The 23,105-nt window shown below is 47.2% G+C and overlaps 1 protein-coding gene across 1 annotated transcript in view; it reads left to right on the plus strand.

Annotated features, from left to right (window-relative positions):
* RNF123 (ring finger protein 123) overlaps positions 1-23,105 on the plus strand; it is a 136,984-nt gene that overhangs the window by 37,502 nt on the left and 76,377 nt on the right. The window contains exons 24-26 of the mRNA XM_059716136.1: positions 8,884-9,029; positions 9,558-9,641; positions 10,310-10,417. Coding sequence (XP_059572119.1) covers positions 8,884-9,029; positions 9,558-9,641; positions 10,310-10,417 — 338 coding nt within the window. The remainder of the gene's footprint in view (positions 1-8,883; positions 9,030-9,557; positions 9,642-10,309; positions 10,418-23,105) is intronic.

Genomic DNA, 23,105 nt, shown 5'->3' on the forward strand with positions numbered 1-23,105 from the left:
GAATTGAAAACATCATGATAGTACTACATAAATACCTGGTGTGATCATATTTTGAATACTGTGCACAATTCTGCTCTCCACATGTCCAGAAGGATACAGTGGAATTAGAAAAGGTACAGAGAAGGGCAACCAATATGATTAGGGGGATGGAGCAGCTACTAATACCACAAGAAACTGAAAAAATTAGGGCTCTTTAATTTGCAAAAGAGAAGAGAGCGAGGGAGAATATAGTAGTGGTCTATAAACATTATGAAGTGGGGGTGGGGAATAAAGCGAACAGGAAACTTATTCACCAAGTCCCAGAATAGAAGGGAGGGGGCTATAACAGGATCTGTCTCTAAACAGCAGCTGTGGCACCCTCTGGCAGCCAGCCCTTTTAATCCTGCTTCTCACTTCAGCTCCCACCAGGGTACCTTTCTGTTCTTGTCTGCCACAGCTTTGATGGCAAATAAAATGTAAATTAGAGAGGCTGCCCTAAGAATAAGTCTGTAGATGCCTTATTCCTCCCTGCTCATCACTGGGCTGCCTCATTCTGGCTTGAATCTTTTAAACTTTGATTATCAGCAAGGTATCTCTCAAAATGGCTTTAGCACATTCTCTCTCACTGAACAGGCAGGCTCCATCTCTAGCCTGTTTGTTCAGTCTCTTGGGCAGGCTCGGTCTCTAGCCCTTTCCCTCCCATTCTCACACTACCTTCCTCAGGTACCCACCATGTCATTCTTCCTCCATCTCAGCTTGCAGAGCTGCTTCTGCTGTGATACTTGTTCAGAACTCCTTTTCACTCCAGGCTGTGCGCCATTCTGAGGCTCCCTCCCAGAGGCCAGGCTGATATGGCTCTGTGCTGCACCCCTTTATGATCATCTGACCTATAACTCTCACCTGGGTACAGGGGTTTTCCATTTCACTAATTAGCAGGCTTATTACTTTGGAGCCTGCCTCTGTGGCCCACACTTGCAGACTACCTCTTCGCAAGCAGGCTTACAGCTTTGCCACCAGCTTCTGTCTCTAGTAACAGGGGTACTTATTGAAATTAATAGGAAACAGGTATAAACTAAATAACAATTACATTTTGTACACGGCACATAATTATCTTGTAGAACTTGTTACCACAGGAGATTGTAAAGACAGATAGTAACAACCAGGTTAAGAAAGGGATTAAACAAATTAATGGAGGACAGGTCCATTGGGAGCTATTAATCTGAACAGTCAGGTCAGTGGTTTTCACCTGTCATCCCTTAACTAAGGATGATGGATGCCAGAGAGGGTATGATAGGGAAATCATTGTAGATATGCTTTCCCTCTAAAACAGCAGTGCTCAACCTTTTGGCCCTGTGGGCCAAATGAGTGGCATGGCGCTGGTTCTTGGGCTGGATCAGGCCCTGTGTTGCTTCCATGTGGCTCCTTGCACCATGACCAGGCTGCAAACACTTTGATCAGACCCTGCACTGTCTTGGCTAGCCCCTATGTACCTGGGTATCATGAGGGGAGCTGATTGATAACTGATGAACCGATCATCATTTAGTGAGATCAGTCATGTCCATTAGGGTTGCACTGAAACATCAAAAGCAATCCGAATCATGGAAAATTAGAGTTGGAAGGGACCTCGGGAAGTCATCTAGTCCAACCCCCTGCTCATCATTCCCGACTACATCATTCTAGCCAGGGCTTTGTTGAGCTGGCCTTAAGAACCTCCAAGGATGGAGATTCCACCACCTCTCTAGGTAACCTTTTCCAGTACTTCACCACCCTCTTAGTGAGAGTTTTTCCTAATATTCAACATATACTTCCCTTGCTACAACTTGAGGCTATTGTTCTTTGTTATGTCATCTGCCACCCCTGAGAACAGTCTAGCTCCATCCTCTTTGGAACTACCCTTCAGGTAGTTAAATGCTGCTATCAAATCTCCCTCTTCTCTTCTCTTCTCTTCTCTTCTCTTCTCTTCTCTTCTCTTCTCTTCTCTTCTCTTCTCTTCTCTTCTCTTCTCTTCTCTTCTCTTCTCTTCTCCACACTAAATATACCACATTCCTTCAGCCTCACCTCGTAAGTCATGTGCCTCAGTCCAGTAACCATTTTCATTGCCCTTCACTAAACTCTCTCCAACTTGTCCACATCCTTTCTGTAGTTTGGGTGGGGGGGGGGGGGGGGGGCAAAACTGGACACAGTACTCCAGATATAGCCTGACTAATGCAGAATAGAGGGGAATAATTATTTTCCTCGATCTGCTGGCAGCACTTCTACTAATGCAGCCCAGTATGCTGTTAGTCTTCTTGGCAACAAAGGCATGCTGTTGACTCGTATCCAGCCATAGCCTCTGGGTCCTTTTCTGCAGAGCTGCTGCTTAACCAGTTGGTCCCTAACCTGTAGTAGTCCATGGGATTCTTTTGTCCTAAATTCAGGACTTTGTACTTGTCCTTGTTGAACCTCATGAGATTTCTTTTGGTCCAATACTCCAATTTGTCTGGGTCACTCTGAATCCAAGCACTAACCTGTTCTTTCACCCTGAAGGCTGCTCACCTCCCCAAACTGTACTGCCTGCTTCAGTAGTGTGAGAGCTGACCTTGCCTGTTGCCTGTGAAGACTGAGGTAAAAAGGCATTGAGTACTTCAGCTTTTTCCTCATCATCTGTCACTAATTTGCTTCCCCCATTCAGTAAGGTCAGGGAAAGTGTGGGTCCCTTTTTCTTGTTGGTAACATACTTGTAGAAACCCTTCTTGTTACCCCTCATGTCCCTTGCTAGCTTCAACTGCAATTGTACTTTGGCCTTCCTGATTTCATCCTTGCATGCTCAAGCAGTATTTTTATACTCCTCTGTAATCAGCTATCAAAGCTTCTACTGCTTGTTAACTTCCTATTTGTGTTTAAGCTCATTGAATACTTCTCTGCTAAGTCAAGCTGGTTGCCTGCTATATTTGCTATTCTTCCTGTACAATGGGATGACTTGTTCCTGTGCCCTCAGTAAGGTTTCTTTAAAATAAAACCAGCTGTCCTAGAGTCTTTTACCCTTCAAACTGGCCTCCCAGGGGATTCTTCCCATTAGTTCCCTGAGGGAGTCAGTCTGCTTTTCTGGAGTCCAGGGTCCTTACTCTGCTGCTCTCCTTCCTTCCTTTCCTCAGGATCCTAATCTCTATCATCTTGTGGTCACTATTGCCCAAATTGCCATCCACTTCTATATCTCCCACCAATTCTTCCCTGTTTGTGAGCAGCAGGTCAAAGAGAGCATGGCCCCTAGTTGGTCTCTCCAGCATTTGCACCAAGCAGTTGTCCCCAATGCTCTCCAAAAATGTATTGGATTGCCTGTGTATTGCCCCCACAACAGATGTCAGGGTGATTGAAGTCCTCCTTGAGAACCATGGCCTGTGCTCTGGAAACTTCCACAAGTTGTCTGAAGAAAGCCTCATCTATCTCATCCTCATGGTCTGGTGGTCTATAGTAGACACCCACCATGACATCCATCCTTGTTGTCTTCCCCCTTTCCCCAGAGACTTTCAACAGGCCTCTGTCAAGTTTCATACTTGAGCTCTGAGCAGTCATACAATTCTTCTATGTACAGTGCAACTCCTCCTCCTCTTCTCCCCTGACTGTCCTTCCTGAACAGTTTTATATCCATCCATAACAGTGGTCCACTTATGCAGGCTGTCCCACCAAATCACGTCATAGTTCCTTGACTGTGTGAGGACTTACAATTCTTCCTGCTGGTTTCTCAGTCTCTGTGCATTCATGTACAGACACCTGAGGTAACTGGCCAATTGCCCTACTTTCTCAGGAATAATGAGAAGAAAGCCTTCCCTGTTGCCCCCTCTTCCTTGTGCTTCTTCCAGGTCTCTTGCTTCCCCATTTACCTCAGGGCTTTGGTCTCCATCCCCTGCCAAACCTAGTTTAAAACCCTCCTCATTAGGTTAATGAGCCTGTCTACAAAGATGCTCTTCCCTCTCCATCAGGTAGATCTCGTCTCTTCCTAGCAATCCTTCTTCTTGGAAGGACATCTGGTAGTCGAAGAAGCCAAATCCCTGTCAGTGACACTACCTGCACAGTCATGCATTGATCTGCAGGATTGTCCACTCCTGCCTGGGCCCTTCTCCTGGACCAAAAGGATCAAAGAAGACACCACCTGTGCCCCGGTCTCCTTCACTCTTGCACCCAGAGCCCTATAGTCACTTTTGCTCTGGCAGTATCATTGGTGTCCACATTCATGAGCAGCATGGGGTAGTAGTCAGAGGGTTGGATAAGTCTCAGTAATCCCTCCATGACATCTTGGCTCCAGGCAAGCAATGGACCTCCCAGGAAAACAGGTCAGGCCAAAGACAGTACAACATCAAATGCCTTCAGACCCATTGACACCACAAAGCCTTCCAAATGCTTCTCAGTAAGAAACTTGCCAATCTTGGGATTAAAAATGATAACACGTGTTGAGGAAGATTGGCGAGCTCTAAGAGAGACCATCCATGAGGTTTACATGGAATCAATGGCTTTATCACCTAAGGCCATCAAGACTGATTTGGCAAAAATAGCCCTGAGATCATCAATGCCTTTCCCCCTCAGAAGAGAGAAGCTTTCTGTGGCTGGCAAAAACATCCTATGTTCAGTCAGAAGCAGAGAACTTTTTGACAGCTTAAAGCTGAAGCCCAGAGGAAGATTCAAGAAATCAAAAATAAATAGGAATAGAAGACAAAAGAAATCAAATAATTTGTTATGTAAAACTCTTGGTTCAGAGATACCTTTTATTAGACCAACTAAAAAATTGCAAAAAAAAAAAATGCATTAAAAAATTGTCTCTGAACCAGGAGTTCTATAGTTTTGCATTTCTTTTTGTTGGTAGCCAGCATGGCTACCAAATACATCCCTGAAATATGGAAGATGCCTAATTTTAGCCAATTTGGGAATTATAAGCTTCACTACTAAACAACAAAGAGATTTCTACACCTCCCTCCCTTTCTTCCATCTGACACCACCAGGGAAGGAATCCTGCCTTATCTGCACATCTAAAAGCACCTCACACAAAAGAACTCTCGTGGACCTAGAGGAACAGAGATCCATCTTCAGCTTCCTCTGTGCAAAATGAAGTTCATTTTCCTACCTATGGGGACTTGTACCATCTCTAATTTTCCCTAAGCCTGAGGAAGAGTACGTGGGCCCAAAAGCTTGCAAAGAAAGATAATTTTTTGTGATTTCTTAGTTGGTCTAATAAAAGGTATTATCTCTGAACCAAGAGTTTTAGTTTTGCGTTTCTTTGTCTCAGATCAACATGGCTACCAAATACATCCCAATAATTTGTTGACAGTAATGGCATGAGGAGCTTCTTCAGTGCAGTCAAGGCTGTGTATGGACCAAGTTCTTGCGGACTCAGCTCACTTAGAGCTGAAGACAGCAGTACACTCCATGAAGGGAAGCACTCGCTAGTCCACCTACCTCTAAGGAAGTCCACCAGATGATTAAGACAGATGAAGAGCAATGAAGCATGTGGCTGTGATGGTATACCAGCTGAGGGATTCAGAGTTGGTGGGGAAACTATAACTAACAAGCTTCGCACAGTTTCTTAAAATCTGGAACACTGAGGAAATTCCCACTGACCTAAGGAATGCCAATATGCTAACAATTTTTAAAAAGGGAGATAACGACGAAACTATCGAGGTATTGCCCTCCTCTCCATTGTTGGAAAGATCCTCGCTTGAATTCTGCTGAACCAACCACTCACTGTTGCCAAGGAAATCCTTCCAGAGTTTAAGTGTAGCTTCAGACCATTGAGAGGCACCATGGACACAATTTTTGCATCCTGGCAGATCCAAGAAAAATGCCCAGAGCAACACCAGGAACTGTATGCTGCTTTTATCAATTTGACGAACGCCTCCAACTCTGTTAACCATGAGGCTCTATGGAAGATCTTATCAAAGTTTGGCTGCCCAGGAGAATTTATCACTATCCTAAGACTCCTTTGTGGCCAGATGACTGCCTCCATCCTATGTAATGGCTCTTATAGAGCCATTTGCCATCCAAATTAGCATCAAGCAGGGCACTGCATGATTGCACCAATTCTGTGTTCCTTCTTGTGGTCATCAAGGTGCTCGTCTGATGGACAGGAGCTGGAGAATGTTGAACACTTTGCATATCTTGGCAGCCATCTATCAAAGAAGAGCAACATCAATCAACAAGGAGATCTAGCATAGGATCTGATGTGCCAGGTCTGCCTTTGGAAGACAGTATCAATGTATGTTCAACAATCATAACATCAGGACTTGAACAAAGCTCCTATTATACAAGGCTGTGGTAATCCCAACTCTTCTCTAGGGCTGTGAGGTTTGGGTGACCTATACAGACCACCTGAAAAGCCTGTAACACCTTCACCAGTGCTACCTGCAAAAGATCCTTAGCATAAAATGGAAAGATCATTGCACAGATGCCAGTGTCCTCACTGACACTAACACCACTAGTGTGGATGCATTGATTATTCAACATCAGCTGCAGTGGATAGGACATTGTGTGCAAGCCTAAAGTGCATTTACCAAAACTGGTATACTCCCGACTCAGCTAAGGACAAAGGACATGCAGGGGCCAGAGGAAATGTTTCAAGGACATCTTCCAGGCAAACATTAAGAAGTGTGGCATTGTCATCACAAATTGGGAAAAACTGACCTGGAACAGGGCTGCATGGCAACACCTTGTGAGAGAAGGTACATCTTACTTTAAGGAAAACTGTCTTGTCCTGGAGGCAGAAAAACTACAGAAACAAAAGGAAAGAGAAATGACTGAGAAATCCATGGTCCAACCCTCCCTGTAACCACCATCTGTGGTGTCTGCCAGAGAGTCTGTGGCTCTAGGTTTGTCCTTCTTAGTCAGCAGTGGACTCTCATCTACTGCCCTTTTACTAGGGGTGCACTGATAAAGATTTTTTGGGTTGATACCGGTGGCTGACTTATTAATGAGCCATGTTGGCTGATACCAATCCCATTGCCGATATGCAGCCTGGGAGCTTGGAGAGCAGCATCCGGCTCATAAGTCTGTTGGGGGGAAGAGGTGGGGGGAGGCAGGTTGAGGCCCCCACCATGAAGGAGGAGGGGGCTGGGGTAGGCACTGTCCATCTGGGGCAGGGTGGGGCATGGGACAGAACCGCGAGCCGCTTGTCTGGAGACTGCAGGGAGGGAGGAGTGGCTCCCACCCCTGTGCACACTCCTGGGGCAGGCATGGGAGCCCTGGGCCCCCCAGATCTGTGTGCAGGGTTGTAGTGGGCTGCTGCTGTGGGCTTGGGCTGGGGGGGTGGTGCCAGGCTCTTCCCAGCAGGGGTGCTAGGCTGGGGCTGCAGGCAGCAGTGGTATTGGGAGGGGGGGCTACGGGGGCCCACCCTATATCCCCAGTCCTAGAGCTGCCTCTGCTTGTCCTGAGCGCAGCCCCAGCCCGGCCCCACCCCCTCCAGGAACAGCCTGAACCTGCAGTGGCAGCCTGCCCTTGCCCTGCGTGCAGATCCGGGAGGCACACACACCCCCTATGCCTGCCCCAGGGGTGTGCACAGTGATGGGAGCTGCTCCCCGCTCCTTCCCCATGGTCTCCGGATAAGTGGCTCATGGCTACGTCCCATGCCATGCCTTGGCTGGGCAGCACCTGCCCTTGCCCTAGCCTCACTCCCTCCTTCACTGTGAGGGCCTCAATCTGCCCCACCCCACGCCCCTTCCCTCCACCTTGACCCTCCACCCCAACAGACTTACCAGCCAAATGCTGCTCTCCAAGCTGCCGGGCTGGCTGCGCGACTGCTGTGGCTGCACGCATGCATTTATCTGTGACATTATCGACCTCATGAGCCAAAGAAGGCCAATTGCCAATAATGTTGGATTTCCTTTTATTGGTGCCGATACAATATAGACTGATGTATCGGTGCACTTCTACCCTTTACGTGACCCGTGGGAGTGATCATCCTTGATCATGAGGGGTTGCTGACAACAGTGTGCCTGGATTAGCCCTGCACCTCCATCCTGGCTCTGCGCCCCCAGTTGAGTGTGCAGGGCCATGCTATGCAGCTTGTGGGATTCCCCACAGGTCTGGAAATGTGATAACAGGGGAGTGGCTACCACTGACCCTCTGCCAAATTTTTGGACATGTGGGGAACCTTGCTGGGCAAAATCACACACATCTATGGGCCCAATCTGGCCCATGGCATGGGGGTTGAACACCCATGTTCTAAAGCATCTACTCCATATTGCCAGTCAGCAACAAGATACTGGGCTAGAAGGACTGTTGGTATGACTCAGCATGGCAATGCTTGTTCTTATAAGCAAGTCCAGTTTGATGACTGAAAGCTGTGGTGTTGATTCTGTTGCAAGAGTAGAGGATAGATGCTGCAGGGTGACCTTGAAAAAAGCCAGGCTCTGGGTCACTCAGAGAAAGCTTACATTCCAGGTGGTATGGCCCAAGTCCAGTTGGTGTTCAGAGGCTGACCATCAGTACCAGACTACAGATCTAGGGGCCTAGTTCCAGATCTTGGCCAAATTTGATAGTTTGAATTTATAGGAGGCTGCTGGGTTCACTCATTTATGTGGTACGAATACCTCTGCTCCCCCTAGCTGTGCAGTGGGGAAGTATGGAGGCTTGTATCCCACTTATCAGTCTATATTTTCCCCAAAAAATAAGTGAACACTTCTTGCTAAGCCTGTGGAAGACATGAGGCTGCACATAAAGCAGAACTGCAGCTGCTAATCAGCTGATGCACCGTGCTGTCAGTTATTTGTGTGAGCAAGCCTTGTGAATTGTATGGGTAAGGAAAGAGCTGTGCTGTGGAGTTCTCCCCCAAGGGAGAGTGCAGGGAGGCTGTGGGCAGTTGTTTTTCTGAGTTATGTCTGGGGATTGTGCTGTTAGCTATGCCACACTGAGAATTTTTTTGTCTTGGGGGATGGTTTACAGTTGAAGGCAGCCATGGAAATGAAGGTCTGTTACTGGGCAGACCCCCTGAAGAGCCAGAGAACCCTGTCACTGAGAACTCCCTTCTGGAAATTCTGGATGGAATAGTGATGATGTATAACCTCAGTGTCCACCAGCAGCTTGGTAAGGTGAGCAAAACCTATTTGAGGAGAGTTCGGTCCTCCTCCTGTCCTGCTAGCTGGTAAAAAGGCAGCCTCCTTACAGCCAGCCTGGGCAAGAACTGACCTCTGTCTGAGCTACAGTTCTGTTTCTCGCATCACTGGATTGGTCACAGCATAAAGGCACTGGAAGGGATCACTCCAGTGCTTAGTCTATGCTGGAGACATATGTTATAGATCCTACACCAGACATCTGTCACACTCAGGTGTGGCTTTTGGTTGCTTTGACAGCCATGATGTATTGTCACTTACCAAGCAGCTCTGGCTGGACAGACTTGCTGGAGGCAGCCTCTAGTATCTGCAGTAAGAGCTAATCACTGAAGCTTTCTATCTCTGGTGTCTGAGCAGCCCCACCAAAGGGTGCAGAGTACGGATACTCCACTGTTTGGTTTTGGGCAATGCCATTTCCTTGTGATCTGCCTGCTGAACATTTGGCTCTTTCTAAGGTGCCTGGAAATGCCCTAGGCTGATACTACTCTACTGGGCTTGTGTTTTCAGATGGTGGGTGTTTCAGATGATGTGAATGAATATGCTATGGCACTGAAAGATACAGAGGAGAAGATCAGTCGCTGTCCAAAGAGGGTGAGTGCTCCTGGAGCTTCCAGGTTCCTTTTTGGGAACTCTTCAATTAAAGTGTAAGTTTTTGCTGCCTGTATGAGGAGTAGCCTTTGCATACCGCAGCTGGTCATTGCTTTTATGCTTTTCCTCATCTCTCACAGAAACACTTGAACTGATTTTGCTGTCCCTGTGGAGCTTCCCTATTTCTTTGGTATTTGAGAGTAAGGTGCTTCAGGCTTTAGTGGACGGGCAGCTGGCTGGTGTGTCTTGTAGGACCCAAGCAGGAAACACTCCCAATGAGTGCCGAGCTTATGTCTCCTTTTGCCTGTTACTGCAGTTGGAGACTTAACTTTTTCAGATGAAACCCTCAAAGAGCTGCCTCTGATAGTAGGTGACCCCAAAACATCTGGACACCAAGGTGTTAATATCCATGGGCTGGATTGGCGGTTTGTGCTGTTGAAAGCAGTAACTGCATCCTCCCTAACTGTCCTGTTTCTAGCTCCTGTTCCACCCTGCAGAGCAGCTCTATTTGACAAGTCCAGTAGCTGGTCCTATTAGCTCTTTCCTAGCTAGAGAGAACAGACATAGAGTGGGGGGAAACTCTTCTGTACTGTTCATCCAGCTCAAAAAAGTGATGGTACAAATGGGGAAAGTACATCTTCTGCTCCTCACCTCCTCTGCTGTCCTTTCAGAGGAGTGATATCCATGAAGAGCTGCTGAAAAGTCAAAAGGTTTTCTCAGAGAAACTGAACCACCTGAGCCGTCGCCTAGCTTGGATCAATGTCACCATCTATTCCAAGGTAAGAAAGGAGTGGGATGGGAACAGCTACAGGATGACTATAAGTGTCAGACCAGCTACGATGGGAGCCTTTTCCCTGTAGGTGGGATTGCTGCTTGGCTATCTTGCCACAAATGTCAACTCTATTGCTGAAGTAGACTTCTCCCCAGAACAGTCTTAGTTGCACCAGGGCATTTTCTTCCCTATGCCTAGTCGGGAGAGAGCAGGGGAAACCTTCGTGTCCTGGGGTGTGTTTGTTAATAATTCAGTCATAACACAGACCGGTTCTTTGTCCTGGCCTGGATACACAATGTTGCAAGTCCTTCCCAGAGGCATTGGCTGTAAGATCCAAAGAAAAGTGCGGGGATGAAGCACTGTTCGAGGCTAGCTGGCTCAAGGCTGTTTATCAGGAGATCTCCTTGTGGGATGTGTGTGCAAGAGAAAGGAGAACTGTTAAGTTTCCTTATATTTTCTCTGTCTGCCTGCCACTGTGCCCCACTCTACAACGCAAGGACATGCATGCTAAGGCTACCATTCCAGACATCCTGAGATGCTTCCAGATGAGAAGTTTGACTGTTTTATCACCTCATGTCCTCCCTGTTCTCCCTTTTCAGCTGGGTTTCTCCTTCAGTGAAGGTTTCAGAGCAGTTGAACCACCCATAGTCCCCAGAATTCACGACGAATAGCCTCAAGTCAGTGTCTGCTTTCAAGCGCTCTGTAGGGGAAACAGTTGGGGAAAAACAGACACAACAGCAAGCAAGGTCCGACCAGATGACCCAGAAATCTAAAAGGCAGGCTCAGGTGGTTCAGTTTCTCTGAGAAACCGGACCACCTGATGTATCCATTTACCTGTTGCATTTAGCAGTGACCTAGACTCTGTTCATGCAGACATTCTCTTCTGTATTTTGACAAACCTAGTAGCAGCATGGCACTGATTGCTTTTGTTCCCCTACTTTACCTGTGGCAAGTTAAGATGTGTGACAAGGTAACCTGTGTAGTTTTAGTAATAGGTTAGGCAAGGATTTTTTTGTGATGTTTGAATAATGGTGATCCTGCTTTAAGCGGGTAGTTGGACTAGATGACCTCCAGAGGTGCCTTCCAGAAGTACTTTTCCACGATTCTATGCTTCTGCCTCCCTCACCTCACCCATCTGCCACCTGGGCATCAAAGAAAGGAGCAACTCAGTAGTGGGACTAAGTTAAGGAGCTTTTGCTGGGAGCTGATGGTCTGAAGACCAGAAATTCTGGGTGTGTGGTTTGTCCTGTCTGTTTGACTTGTGACTGCTTGACAGTGTTTGTGCTTGCAGCTTTGTGGAGTGCTTTGCTTCAAGTGGGGCTGGTTTAATTAGTTGAGGGGTGGGGCCAGGAAGGCAGAGCTTAGGCAGCCTTGTAAAAGGCTCCTGGCTCTGGATTAAGGGAAGTAACTAGCTGCCACCCCTAAGAAGAGATGCAGGGTGGTCATGGTGGGTGACTCCCTCCTGAGAGGGACAGAGGGAGTGATCTGCCACCCTGACCCTCTAGCCCGTGAGGTCTGCTGCCTCCCAGGGGCCCATATCCGGGATGTGGCAGAGAGGATTCCTAAATTCATCTGGCCCTCTGACCCACTCGCCCATGCTCCTCAGCCATGTGGGCACGGATGACATGACTCAGAGCAATCCTGGCCAGGTCGTAAGTGACTACAAGGCTCTAGAGGCTGGGGTTATGGGGTTGGGGGTGCAGATAGTTTTCTCCTCTGTCCTGGTTACAGGCCTAGGAGAGATGGATGTATTGAAGAGGTGAACCAAAGGCTCTGGCAGTGGTGCTACCAAGAGGGTTTTGGCTTCCTTGACCACAGCACGCACTTCAGAGACGGAGGTCTTCTGGGAAGGGACAGTATCCACCTCAAGCAGAAGGGGAAGGCTCTTTTCTCGGCCAGGATGGTGGACCTCCTGGACAGGGCTTTAAACTGAGATTGCTAGGGGATGGGGGGGACAACAAGTGTAAAAACCCAGGGGCCAGCAAACAAACCTCCATTACAACAGGAGATGACGGGAAGGACACTACAGCATGAGCTGAGGGAACGGAGCTCCCGCAATGTGATGGGAAACAGAGGACCTCCAGCGGAGGGCTCAAATGGCTGTACACAAATGTCAGGAGCATGGGGAACAAACAGGAGGAACTTGCCCTCTGGCTTTCCAGAAGGGACTGCAATATCATAGGGGTAACAGAGACCTGGTGGGACTCTACCCATGATTGGACCATAGCTAAAGAGGGTTACATCCTGCATGGGAGGGATCACATAGGGAAAAAGGGTGGAGGTGTAGCTCTAAATGTAAAAGAGCAGTACGCTTTCTTGGAAGCCGAAATTGGTAGTAAGGAAAGGCAACTTGAGACCCTCTGGGTCCAGATACGGGGTACATGGCAAAAGGGACCTAACTGGAGGAATACATTATAGACCTCTGAATCAAGATGAGGAGCTAGATCTGGAATTCTCCAGAGTACTGGAAAAGGCTGTGAGAGCACAGGATATGGTCATCATAGACAACTTTAACTACCCAGACCTCTCCTGGGAAGAACACTCAAGCAGATCTGACCGGTTGCATAGATTCCTGATTTGTATCAATGAGCTGTACCTATCTCAGGAAGTATACAAACCGACCAGAGGAAATGAGCTCCTAGATTTAGTTTTAGCCAAGGGGGATGACCTGGTGAGTGATTTGATGATGGAGGGTAACCTAGGTGAAAGTGACCATGATGCTGTTGCTTTCACTGTCTGTCATAAGGCTGGGAAATCTGTCAGTAAGGGTACATATTCTTGACTTCAAAAAAGCTGACTTTACTAAGCTAAGAACTTTAGTGAGTAATGCCCTATGGGACCATGGACCACAGGGAAAGAGTGTGGATGTAGAGTGGTTGTTCCTCAAGGACACTATCCTCAGTGCACAGAAGTTGTCCATACCTGTACACAAAAAAAAAAGTGACACAGGGGCTGGAATAGATCTTGCCTCAATAGAGAAGTTGCAGATCTTCTGAAAAAAAAAAGGGAGGGCTTACCAATGATGGTAGCTAGGAATAGGCCCAAGGAGAACTACATAAGATTGGCCCACACCTGTAGAGGGCAGATTAGAAAAGCAAAGGTGATGACCGAATTCAGGTTAGCAACCGAAGTCAAGGACAATAAGAAGTCCTTCTGTAGGTACTTAAGTAACAGTAAGAAAACTAGTGGAAATGTGGAACCACTGCTCAGTCCATCTGGACATCTGATCACTGACACCAAAGAGAAAACTGAACTCCTGAATGAGTACTTTGCATCTGTATTCCACCAGTCTAAGAGTGATAGCCTGCCGAATGCAAATATGATACCAAATAGTCAGTCACAGTAGGGATAATCACCTACCAACAATCAATGTAGAGCTGGTAAAAGAACAGCTAGAGAGGCTGGATATCTATAAGTCAACAGGACCAGATGAACTCCATCCAAGAGTGCTGAATGAACTAGCCAAAGTCATTGCAGGACCACTGGCGAACCTCTTTGAGAATTTGTGGTGCTCAGGAGAGGTCCTAGAAGACTGGAAGAGGGCCAGTGTTGTGCCCATCTTCAAGAGGGGGAGGAGAGAGGACCCAGGGAACTACAGGCTGATCAGCCTGACCTCAATCCCAGGAAACATCCTTGAAAAAATTCTCAAGGAGTCCATATGCAATAAGCTAGTGGAAGGCAAAATTCTGAATGACAGCCAGCATGGTTTTGTCGCAGGTAGGTCATGTCTGACTAACCTCATCTCCTTCTATGACCAGGTTACTCACCACCTGGATAAGGAGATGAGGTCGACGTCATTTACTTGGACTTTAGGAAGGCCTTTGACTTGGTGTCCCATGAGGCTCTCGAGGTAAAACTAGGGGACTATGGGCCCAGTAATTCAATGGTCAGATGGGTGGGAAACTGGCTGTGGGGTCAGACCCAGAGAGTACTAATAGACAGATTTGTGTTGACTTGATGGAAAGTAGTCAGTGGGGTCCCCCAGGGTTTGGTACTTGAACCAGTGTTTTTCAGCATCTTCATTAATGATCTGGATGTAGGGGTGAAAAGCACACTGGCAAAGTTCACCAATGACACTAAGCTGTGGGAAGGATGGCCATGCATCAGGGTAGGCTGATGATCCAGGAGGACTTAGACAGATTAGTTAGATGGGTGGACCAGAACCAAATGCTGCTCAACACTGAGAAGTGTAAAGTGCTCCATCTGGGGACGAAAAATCTGCAACAAACTTTCAGGTTCAGTGGTGCTCCCCTAGCTAGCACCATATTCGAAAGGTACTTGGGGGTCATAATTGACCATAAAATGAATATGAGCCACTAGTGTGTTGCTACAGTTAGCAGAGGAAACAATCTGCTGGCATGCCTCAACTGCTGCATCTCAAGCAAAAATAAGGAAGTTATTCTCCTGCTCTACTTGGCATTGGTGAGACTGCAGCTGGAGTACTGCATCCAGTTCTGGGCGCCACACTACAAGAAGGATGTAAAGAAGCTTGAGAGTCCAGAGAAGAGCCACTCATATGATTAGAGGCCTGAAGAGCAAGCCATACAAGGAAAGGCTGACAGATGTGTCAGCCTTGAAAAGAGAAGACTTTGGGGGTATTTGGTGGCAGCTCTAAAATCAATCGGGGGTTAGGCAAACAGCTATTCACTGAAGCGTCCCAAGGGAAAACCAGGAGCAATGGTTATAAACTCCTAGAAGAAGGTTTCAGACTGGATATAAGGAAAAACTTCTTCACAGTTCATGTGACCAGACTCTGGAATAGACTCCCAGTGGGGGTGGTATAGGCACCTACCCTGGAGATCTTCAAAAGGAGACTGGACGCACACCTTGCTGGGGTTATTTGACCCCAGCAGTCTTTCCTGCCAAGAGTGGGGGCTGGACCCGATGGTCTCACAAGGTCCCTTGCAGCCCTAAACTTCTGTAAAATCTGTAAATGACACCCTCTTGTGAAAAGAGAAGAAGCTAACAGAAGGAGTTTCCTGAGAGTTCACTGCAGGAGGGGGTGGGTGGGGGGTGTGTGTGTGTGTGTGGCAGGGGGTGGAGGGATTGGGGAAAGGCTCTTTGGTTTGTTTTCTACACCTTAGATGTCCTTCAGGAAGCATAGGTGGCATAAGTGGAGATGGAGAGTAGATCAGTAGTTGTTCTTTGTGTATGATGCACCATGTTTGCCTTCCTCCCAGGGGGTCAAGACCATTTTATCTGAACTAGATGCAAGTTGGTGTTCATCGTGGAAGAACAAATTGAAGGCTTGAAAGCACAGGTATCCATACTCTGCTTTCAAAGACGGGAGTCATGAGAAGTTGGAACAAGAGAGGACAAAGAGAAAAAAGGGAAGTGGTGGCATGTGACTTAGCAGGAGTGTCCTCAGAATTCAAGATGAATAGCCTCAAATTAGTGTCTGCTTTCAAGAACTCTGCAGGGGAAACCATTGGGGAAAAAATGGACAACAGCAAGCAGGGACTGACCAGATGACCCAGCAGTCTAAAAGGCAGGGCCTCGGGAATGAGGGCTCCAAGACCACTGCGCCAAGGAAAAGGAGAGGTGGTGATTGGTGACACCCTTCTGTAGGGGACAGAAGCATCAATTTCTTATCCAGATTTGGGGTCCTGGGAAATGTGCTATTTGACTGGAGCCTGTATTCAAGATGTCACAGAAGATTCCAGAGCTCATCTGTCCATCAGGTCAGTTTACTTTCCTACTTGTCCAGATAGGCACCAACAATACTGCCAGGAATGATAATGAGCAGACCAAAGGAGATTACAAGGTGCTTGGCAGGAGAATGAAGGAGTTTCAGTCAACTGGTGTTTTCATCAGTTCTCCTGGTGGAAGGTAAGGACCCAGACAGGGAACACTGAATCATAGAAATAAAACTATGGCTTAAATGAAGGTGCTGACATGAAGTTGTTGGTTTCTACAACAATGGGCAAGTGTTCTGGGGTAGAGGACTGCTATCAAGAGACACAGGATTCACCTGTCCAGAAATGAAAGAGTGTCTTTTGGCATTATTTGGCCAACCAAGTAAGGAGGGCTTTAAATAGGTTCCACAAGAATGGTGAATACCCTGCAGCAACAGAGTAAAAAATTCAGAGAGGAAAGGACCAGAAGCAGCAGCTCAACTTAGGGGAAGTGCCATGGGGCAACAGGACAGCAAGAATGCATGCAAGAGGGAAATGAGTAGGTCAAAATGCAAAATACTTCCAATGTGTACGTACACATGTGAGGAGTGTGAGAAATGAACAAGATGAGCTGAAAGTCGCAGCCTGTGAAGAAAACCATGATACAATTGGTATTGCAGAGACTCGATAGAATAACTCCTTTACGACTGGAACATCAACACTGAGACAGACACTGTTTTAGAAGGACAGTGTTGGGAGAAAAAAAAGGTGGTATCACCTTGTGTATCAGAATTGTATATACTTGTTCCCTGGTTCAGAAGGAAGAAGGTAGTGGATCAGAACATACTTGTGTAAGGATACAAGGTGAAAGATAAAGCACTGTTATCATGATGGGTACTTATTACAGACCACCATGTCAGAAAGAAGAAGTGAATTTAGGCACTCATCGGGAAGGTGTCTAAATCATCTGAAAGTTATTAGATGATACTGATGGAAGACTTCAGTGCTCAGAATATCTTCTGGAAGAATAAAACGGCCAAACAAAATGTCAAACAAGTTCCTAACTTCTGTGGAGAGTAACTTTCTGTTTCAGAAAGTTGAGGACATGACTAGGGGATCATTTATCTTGGATCTTGTTTTGACCTATAGAGAGGAATCGGTGGAAGATGTGAAGGTAATGGGAAACTTAGGAGGAAGTGATCGTGATGCGGTAAAATTTTCAATTCTGAGATGGAGAAAGCATGAGGTCAGCAGAACTAAGACATTGGATTTCAAAAAGTGTTCATTTCATACAACTCAAGGTGATAATAGGCACTATGCTATTGGGAGGACAAACTGAAGGATAAAAGGGTGCAGAAGGGCTGAAGGTTTCTAAAAGGCACAGCATTGGAAGCCCAACAGAAGAAGAGTGGCAGGAGACAGTGTGGCTGCACAAGTAACTTCTAGGATGTCTCAAAAGCAAAAGGAGAGCATAGAGGCAATAGTAAGATGGGAAGGTCACCAAGGAAGTGTACCAGGAAATGATAAGAACTTTTAGGGAACAAAATCGGAGAAGCAAAGGAAAAAGAATGAACTATACGTGGGAAAAGAATTTAGAGACTGGTAGCTAGTCTAAAGTCTGGCAGAAGGGTAAGCGGTCTGCAGGCAGTTCCTAGGCCAGCTTGTGGCCCCCCAGCCCCTTTTTTGAGAGGCAAGACTTTCATCTTGGCATGAGGGAGCAGGAAAGAAAAAGAACCCTTTGGGGCAAGGAGCAATAAAGAGGCCCATTCCAGGTGAGTTTGCTAGGGGAGGTCTGCTTGGAAGAAGAGCAGTAAGAGAGAATGCAGATTAAGAGACCCAGAGAAGTGGCTGGAGGATGTCACAGTGCCAGAGCCATTGCCTCTGCTTGCATATGTGAGGCTTCTGTCCAGGCAGGATCGCTCACCATCGAGGCTTCCACCTGGTCCAGGTTTGGCACTGTGGGGACTGGGGCTTGCAGGTTACTTCCAGTGATGGCCAGATCGGGGAGTGCCTGTGGTGTGAGCAGAGCCTTCTGGTGGTGTCTCTTAGGGAACAGGCAACGAGAACTACAGGAGGAGGTGATGAGGCTCCAAAGCATCCTCTGCCATGAGGCATTCATTAATTCAGTGGTGGAGGAGATCTCCGGGACTGTGTGGAGGAAGAAATGCCAGAGGCAGCGCTAGAGAAGGAAGAGGACATGGACTCCCTAGAGGGTGGAAGTTGGAGCCTTGTGACTTCTGGCAGTAAGCATAGATCTTCATCTCTACCCACAGTCATTCATCTGGAGAACAGGTATGCAGTCCTGGCAGCAGAGAGGGAGGAGCACGTTCCATTGGTGGTGGAAGAGAGGCCAGGCCTCACCAAGGTGGGTAGGATCAAGATGACCACCAAGAAGTGACAAGTGGTGGTGGTTGGAGACTCCTTTCTACGGGGGATGGAGGGAGCCATCTGCCAACCTGACCTGTTGTCTTGGGTGGTGTGCTGCTCGCCCGGAGCCTGGATCTGATATGCCATGGAGGGATTACCGAGGCTCATCCAGCCCTCTGACTACTACCTTATGCTGCTCATCCACGTGGCACCAATGATACTGCTAGGGGAGACCCTGAGCATATCAAGAGTGACTACAGGGCTCTGGGTGCAAGGGCAAGGGGGTCTGGGGCTCAGGATGTGTTCTCATTGATCTTTCCAGACAAGGAAAAGGGCCCATGCAGGAGCAGGTGCATCCTGCAGATCAACACCTGGCTGTGTAGGTGGTGTCGCCAGCAAGGATTTGACTACAACCATTGGGTGTTTTTCCAAGAAGAAGGATTGATGGGTAGAGATGGGATCCACCTGACAAAGAGAGGGAAGAGCGTCTTCGCAGACAGGATCACTAACCTAGTAAGGAGGGCTTTAAAGTAGATTTGCCAGGGAATGGAGACCAAAGCCCTGAGGTAAGTGGGGAAGCAGGAGACTTGGAGGAAGAGCAAGCAGGAGGGGACAACAGGGGAGGTGCTCTCATACTTCCTGAGAAATCAGGACAATCAACTAATTATCTCACGTGCCTGTACACAAATGCACAGAGCCTGAGAATGAAGCAGGAAGAATTGGAGGTCCTTTTAGTCACAGAACTATGACATGATTGGAATGGCAGAGAGTTGGTGGGATAGCTTGCATGACTGGAGGATTGTCATGGATGGGTACATACTGTTTAGGAAGGACAGGCAGGCAAGAGGAGGAGGAGGAGTTGCACTTTATGTAAAATAGCCATATGACTGCTCAAAGCTCCAGTGTGGAACTGGAGATGGGCCTGTTGCAAGTCTCTAGGTTAAGGTTAGAGGGGAAGGGTAATAAGGGTGATGTGGTGTATGTCTGATGTAGACCAGAAGGAAGTAGTGGATGAAGCTTTCTTCAAACAGCTAGCAGAAGTTTTCTGATCACAGGCTCTAATTCTCATGGAGGACTTCAGTCACCCTGACATCTGCTGGGAGGGCAATACAGCAGTGCGCAGGCAATCCAGGAAGTTTTTGGAGAGTATTAGGGACAACTTCAGCGTGCAAGTGCTGGAGCAGCCAGTGAGGGGCCATGCTCTTGATGAGCAGCTCACAAATGGGGAAGAATTGATTGGGAATGTAGTAGTGGATGGCAACTTGGGCAGCAGTGACTATGAGATGATTGAGTTCAGAATCTTGAGGAAAGGAAGGAAGGAGATCAGCAGAGTAAGGACCCTGGACTTCAGAAAAGCAAACTTGGACTCACTTGGGGAACTCATGGGCAGGGTCCCCTGGGAAGCCAGACTGAGGGGGAAAGGAGTCCAGGAGAGTTGGCTGTACTTCAGAGAAGCCTTACTGAGAGTGCAGGAACAAACCACCCCGATGCACAGGAAAAGTAACAAGTCTGGCAGAAAACCAGCTTGGCTTAGCTGGGAACTCTTCAGTAAACTAAATCTCAAAAAAGGCAGCTTATAAGAAGTGGAAACTTGAAGAAATAACTAGGGAAGTATATAAGAACATTGCTCTGGCATGCAGGAGTGAGGTCAGGAAGGCCATGTGCCGGTACAGGCTGGGGACTAACTGGCTGGGCAGCAGCTCTGCAAAAAAGGACCTGGGGGGGTCACAGTAGGACAATAAGCTGAATATGAGCCAGCAGTGTGCTTTTGTTGCCAAGAAGGCTAACAACATACTGTGCTGCTTTGGTAAGTGTTGCCAGTAGGTCAAGGGAAGTAATTATTCCCCTCTGTTCAGCACTGGTGAGGCCACATCTGGAGTACTGTGTTCAGTTTTGGACCCCCCACTACAGAAAGCGTATGGACAAATCAGAGGGGCTACTGCAGCAGGTGACTAAAATGGTGACGGGGCTGGAGGACATGATTTACGAGGAAAGACTGATAGAATTGGGCTTATTTAATCTAGAGAAGAGGAAACTTAATAGCAGTCTTCAACTACATGAAGGGTGGTCTGAAAGAGGATGAAGCTAGACTGTTTCCATTGGTGGCAGACAGAACAAGAAGCAATGGTCTCAAGTTGCAACAAGGGAAGTTTAGGTTAGATATTGGGAAGAGTTTTCTCACTAAGAGTGTACTAAAACACAGGAACAGGTTACCCAGAGGTGGTGGAAGCTCCATCCTTGGGGGTTTTCAAAACCTGGCTAGACAAAGCTTTGGCTGGGATGATCTAGTTGGGGCTGGTCCTGCTTTGAGCAGGGGGTTGGACTAAATGACCTCCTCAAGTCCCTTTCAAACTTGCTGAGGGTGTACTCTGTGCCATCTTCCAGGTCACTGATGAAGACATTGAACAAAACCAGCTCCAGGACCGACCCCTGGGGCTCTCCACTTGATACCAGCTGCCAACTAGACATCGCGCCATTGATTACTACTCTCTGAGCCCAGTGCTCCAGCCAGTTTTCTATCGACCTTACTGTCCATTCATCCAGCCCATACTTCTTTAGCTTGCCTGTGAGACTGTTGTGGGAGACCGTATTGAAAGCCTTGCTAAAATCAAGGTACACCGCATCCACAGAGCCAGTCGCCTCATCGTAGAAGGCAATCGGGTTCTGGCAATCCATTGTGTGGATAGTTTCTTGTTCCACAGTTTCCCTTTCCAGTAAATTTTAGTTTTATTGTCTAAGACCAGCTACTCTGAGGTCAGAGCTGGGATGTTCGGGAAGGTTAAGGTGTTCTGCCATAGGCTTGTGAGTCTTTCAGAAATTGTCAGCTCAGAGTAGCTGTACTTAAGCAACAGCAGTTTAAAAACCAACTGAAACTTGCCTCTTCCAGCTGTGTTCCCTCCTTTTTTGTTCCCCTTCCCTATCCTTTCTGTTCTAATCACTGCTTTCTGTTTAGCAACTTTGTTTCCTGGAGATGAAGCAGGCCACTGCTTATGAAAGCTTATGCATCTCTGATTTAGTTAGTCTATAAGGAGCATATCTATCCTGCCTTCTGAGGGAAGGTAAAAGTAAGAGGAAGGTTTATAAATACGATGGGGGGAAAAAAGAAGAGTAAGGAAGTTATAGCCAGCATGAACTCTTAATAGAAGACGCAAAGAAATTGGAACTGCTCAGCAGTTTGTTTGCCTCAGTCACCACCCTAAAAAAATTAAGGTGCAACCAGAGAACTAATAGGGATTATTGGATAAGGAAGGGGACAAGCCAGTGGTCATGGTCACAGTCATAGAGAAGTAGGGCTGGAAGGGACCTCCAGAGGTCATCTAGTCCAACACTGTCTCTGAGGCAGAATCAGCTCTATCCAAACAAGGCTGCACACACCATAATCTGAACTCTGCATAAGACTACCATCAACCCTGACTCAATGTAGACACCTTAATTTGCCAAAGGTAAAGCAGGGGAACCACAGCAGCCAATGTCCTGCTTCCATAAAATGTTGTTAATATGCACCCAAGAGGTGCTGGCTAGAGGGGCAAATCCCCTGCTACAAAGAAAAGCAAAAATCCCCACAGTCCATACAATCTGATCATGGGGTAAAATTCCTTCCTGACCCCAATTATGGCAGTTGGTCTGACCCTAAGCAGAGGAGCAAGACTCTCTAGCCAGGAACCTCTGGCTTTGGTCCCAGCAGAAGCATTGGTACACCCCAGTTGAAGTTGCCAGCCTTGGCTGTCGCCATCTCCCAAAGCCTCTGGGAAGGCTTAAAAACACCCTGATAAATATAGCAGAAAAGGGGGAGTGGGGGTGGGGACAACCAACAAAGCCCAAAATATGGGAAATACCCATGGTAGAACATAGGCATATCTATGCCTAGATCATCCCTGACCAATTGATGTCTCACCCCTTTCTGAATATCTCCAGTGATGGAGAGTCCACACCTTCCTTAGGCAGTCTATTCCACTGCCTCACTATTCTAACAGTGAAGAAGTTTTTCCAGCTATCCAATATAAACTTTCTTTGCTGCAGCTTCAAGCCATTGGTCTGTGTCCATCTCTCTTCAGCAAGAGAGAAAGGTGCTTTCCCTCTTCTTTGTGGCAACTCTTCAAGTATTTGAAGACTGCTGTCATATTCCCTCTTAAGCACTTTTTCAGCAAAATGAACGTGACTAGCACCTTCAGCCTCTCCATGTATGACTTTCTTTTAAGCCCTTGATCATCTTTGTTGCTTGCCTATGAACCCTCTAACTTTTCCACATGCTTTTAAAAATGTGGAGCCCAGAACTTCACACGGTACTCTAGATGAGACCTAACCAGTGCCAAGTAGAGATGCACTATCACCTCCTGTGTCTTGCACCTAATGCATCCCAAAACTGCATTCACTTTGTGTGGCTGCATCGCACATCAGACTCATATTGAGCCTGTGATCTACCAAGACTCCCAAGTCCTTTTCCATAGTATTGCCATCCAGGCAGATGTCACCCATTTTATATTTGTGCTTTTTAATTATTCTTCTTGAGGTGTAGTACTTTGAATTTGTCTGCATTGAACTTCAATGTAGGAGTTAGAGGTTTTGATCCGTCTCAGTGAACTTCATCCCCAGGTAATAAAGGAACTGACAGAGAAGATTTTGGAGTTCTTGGCAATAATTTTTACCACATCGTAGGAGACAGTTGGGGCCCTGGGAGACTGTGAAAGGGCCAATATAGTGCCCTTCAGAAAA

Source organism: Alligator mississippiensis, chromosome 12 (assembly GCF_030867095.1).
Source record: "Alligator mississippiensis isolate rAllMis1 chromosome 12, rAllMis1, whole genome shotgun sequence".
NCBI lineage: Eukaryota > Metazoa > Chordata > Crocodylia > Alligatoridae > Alligator > Alligator mississippiensis.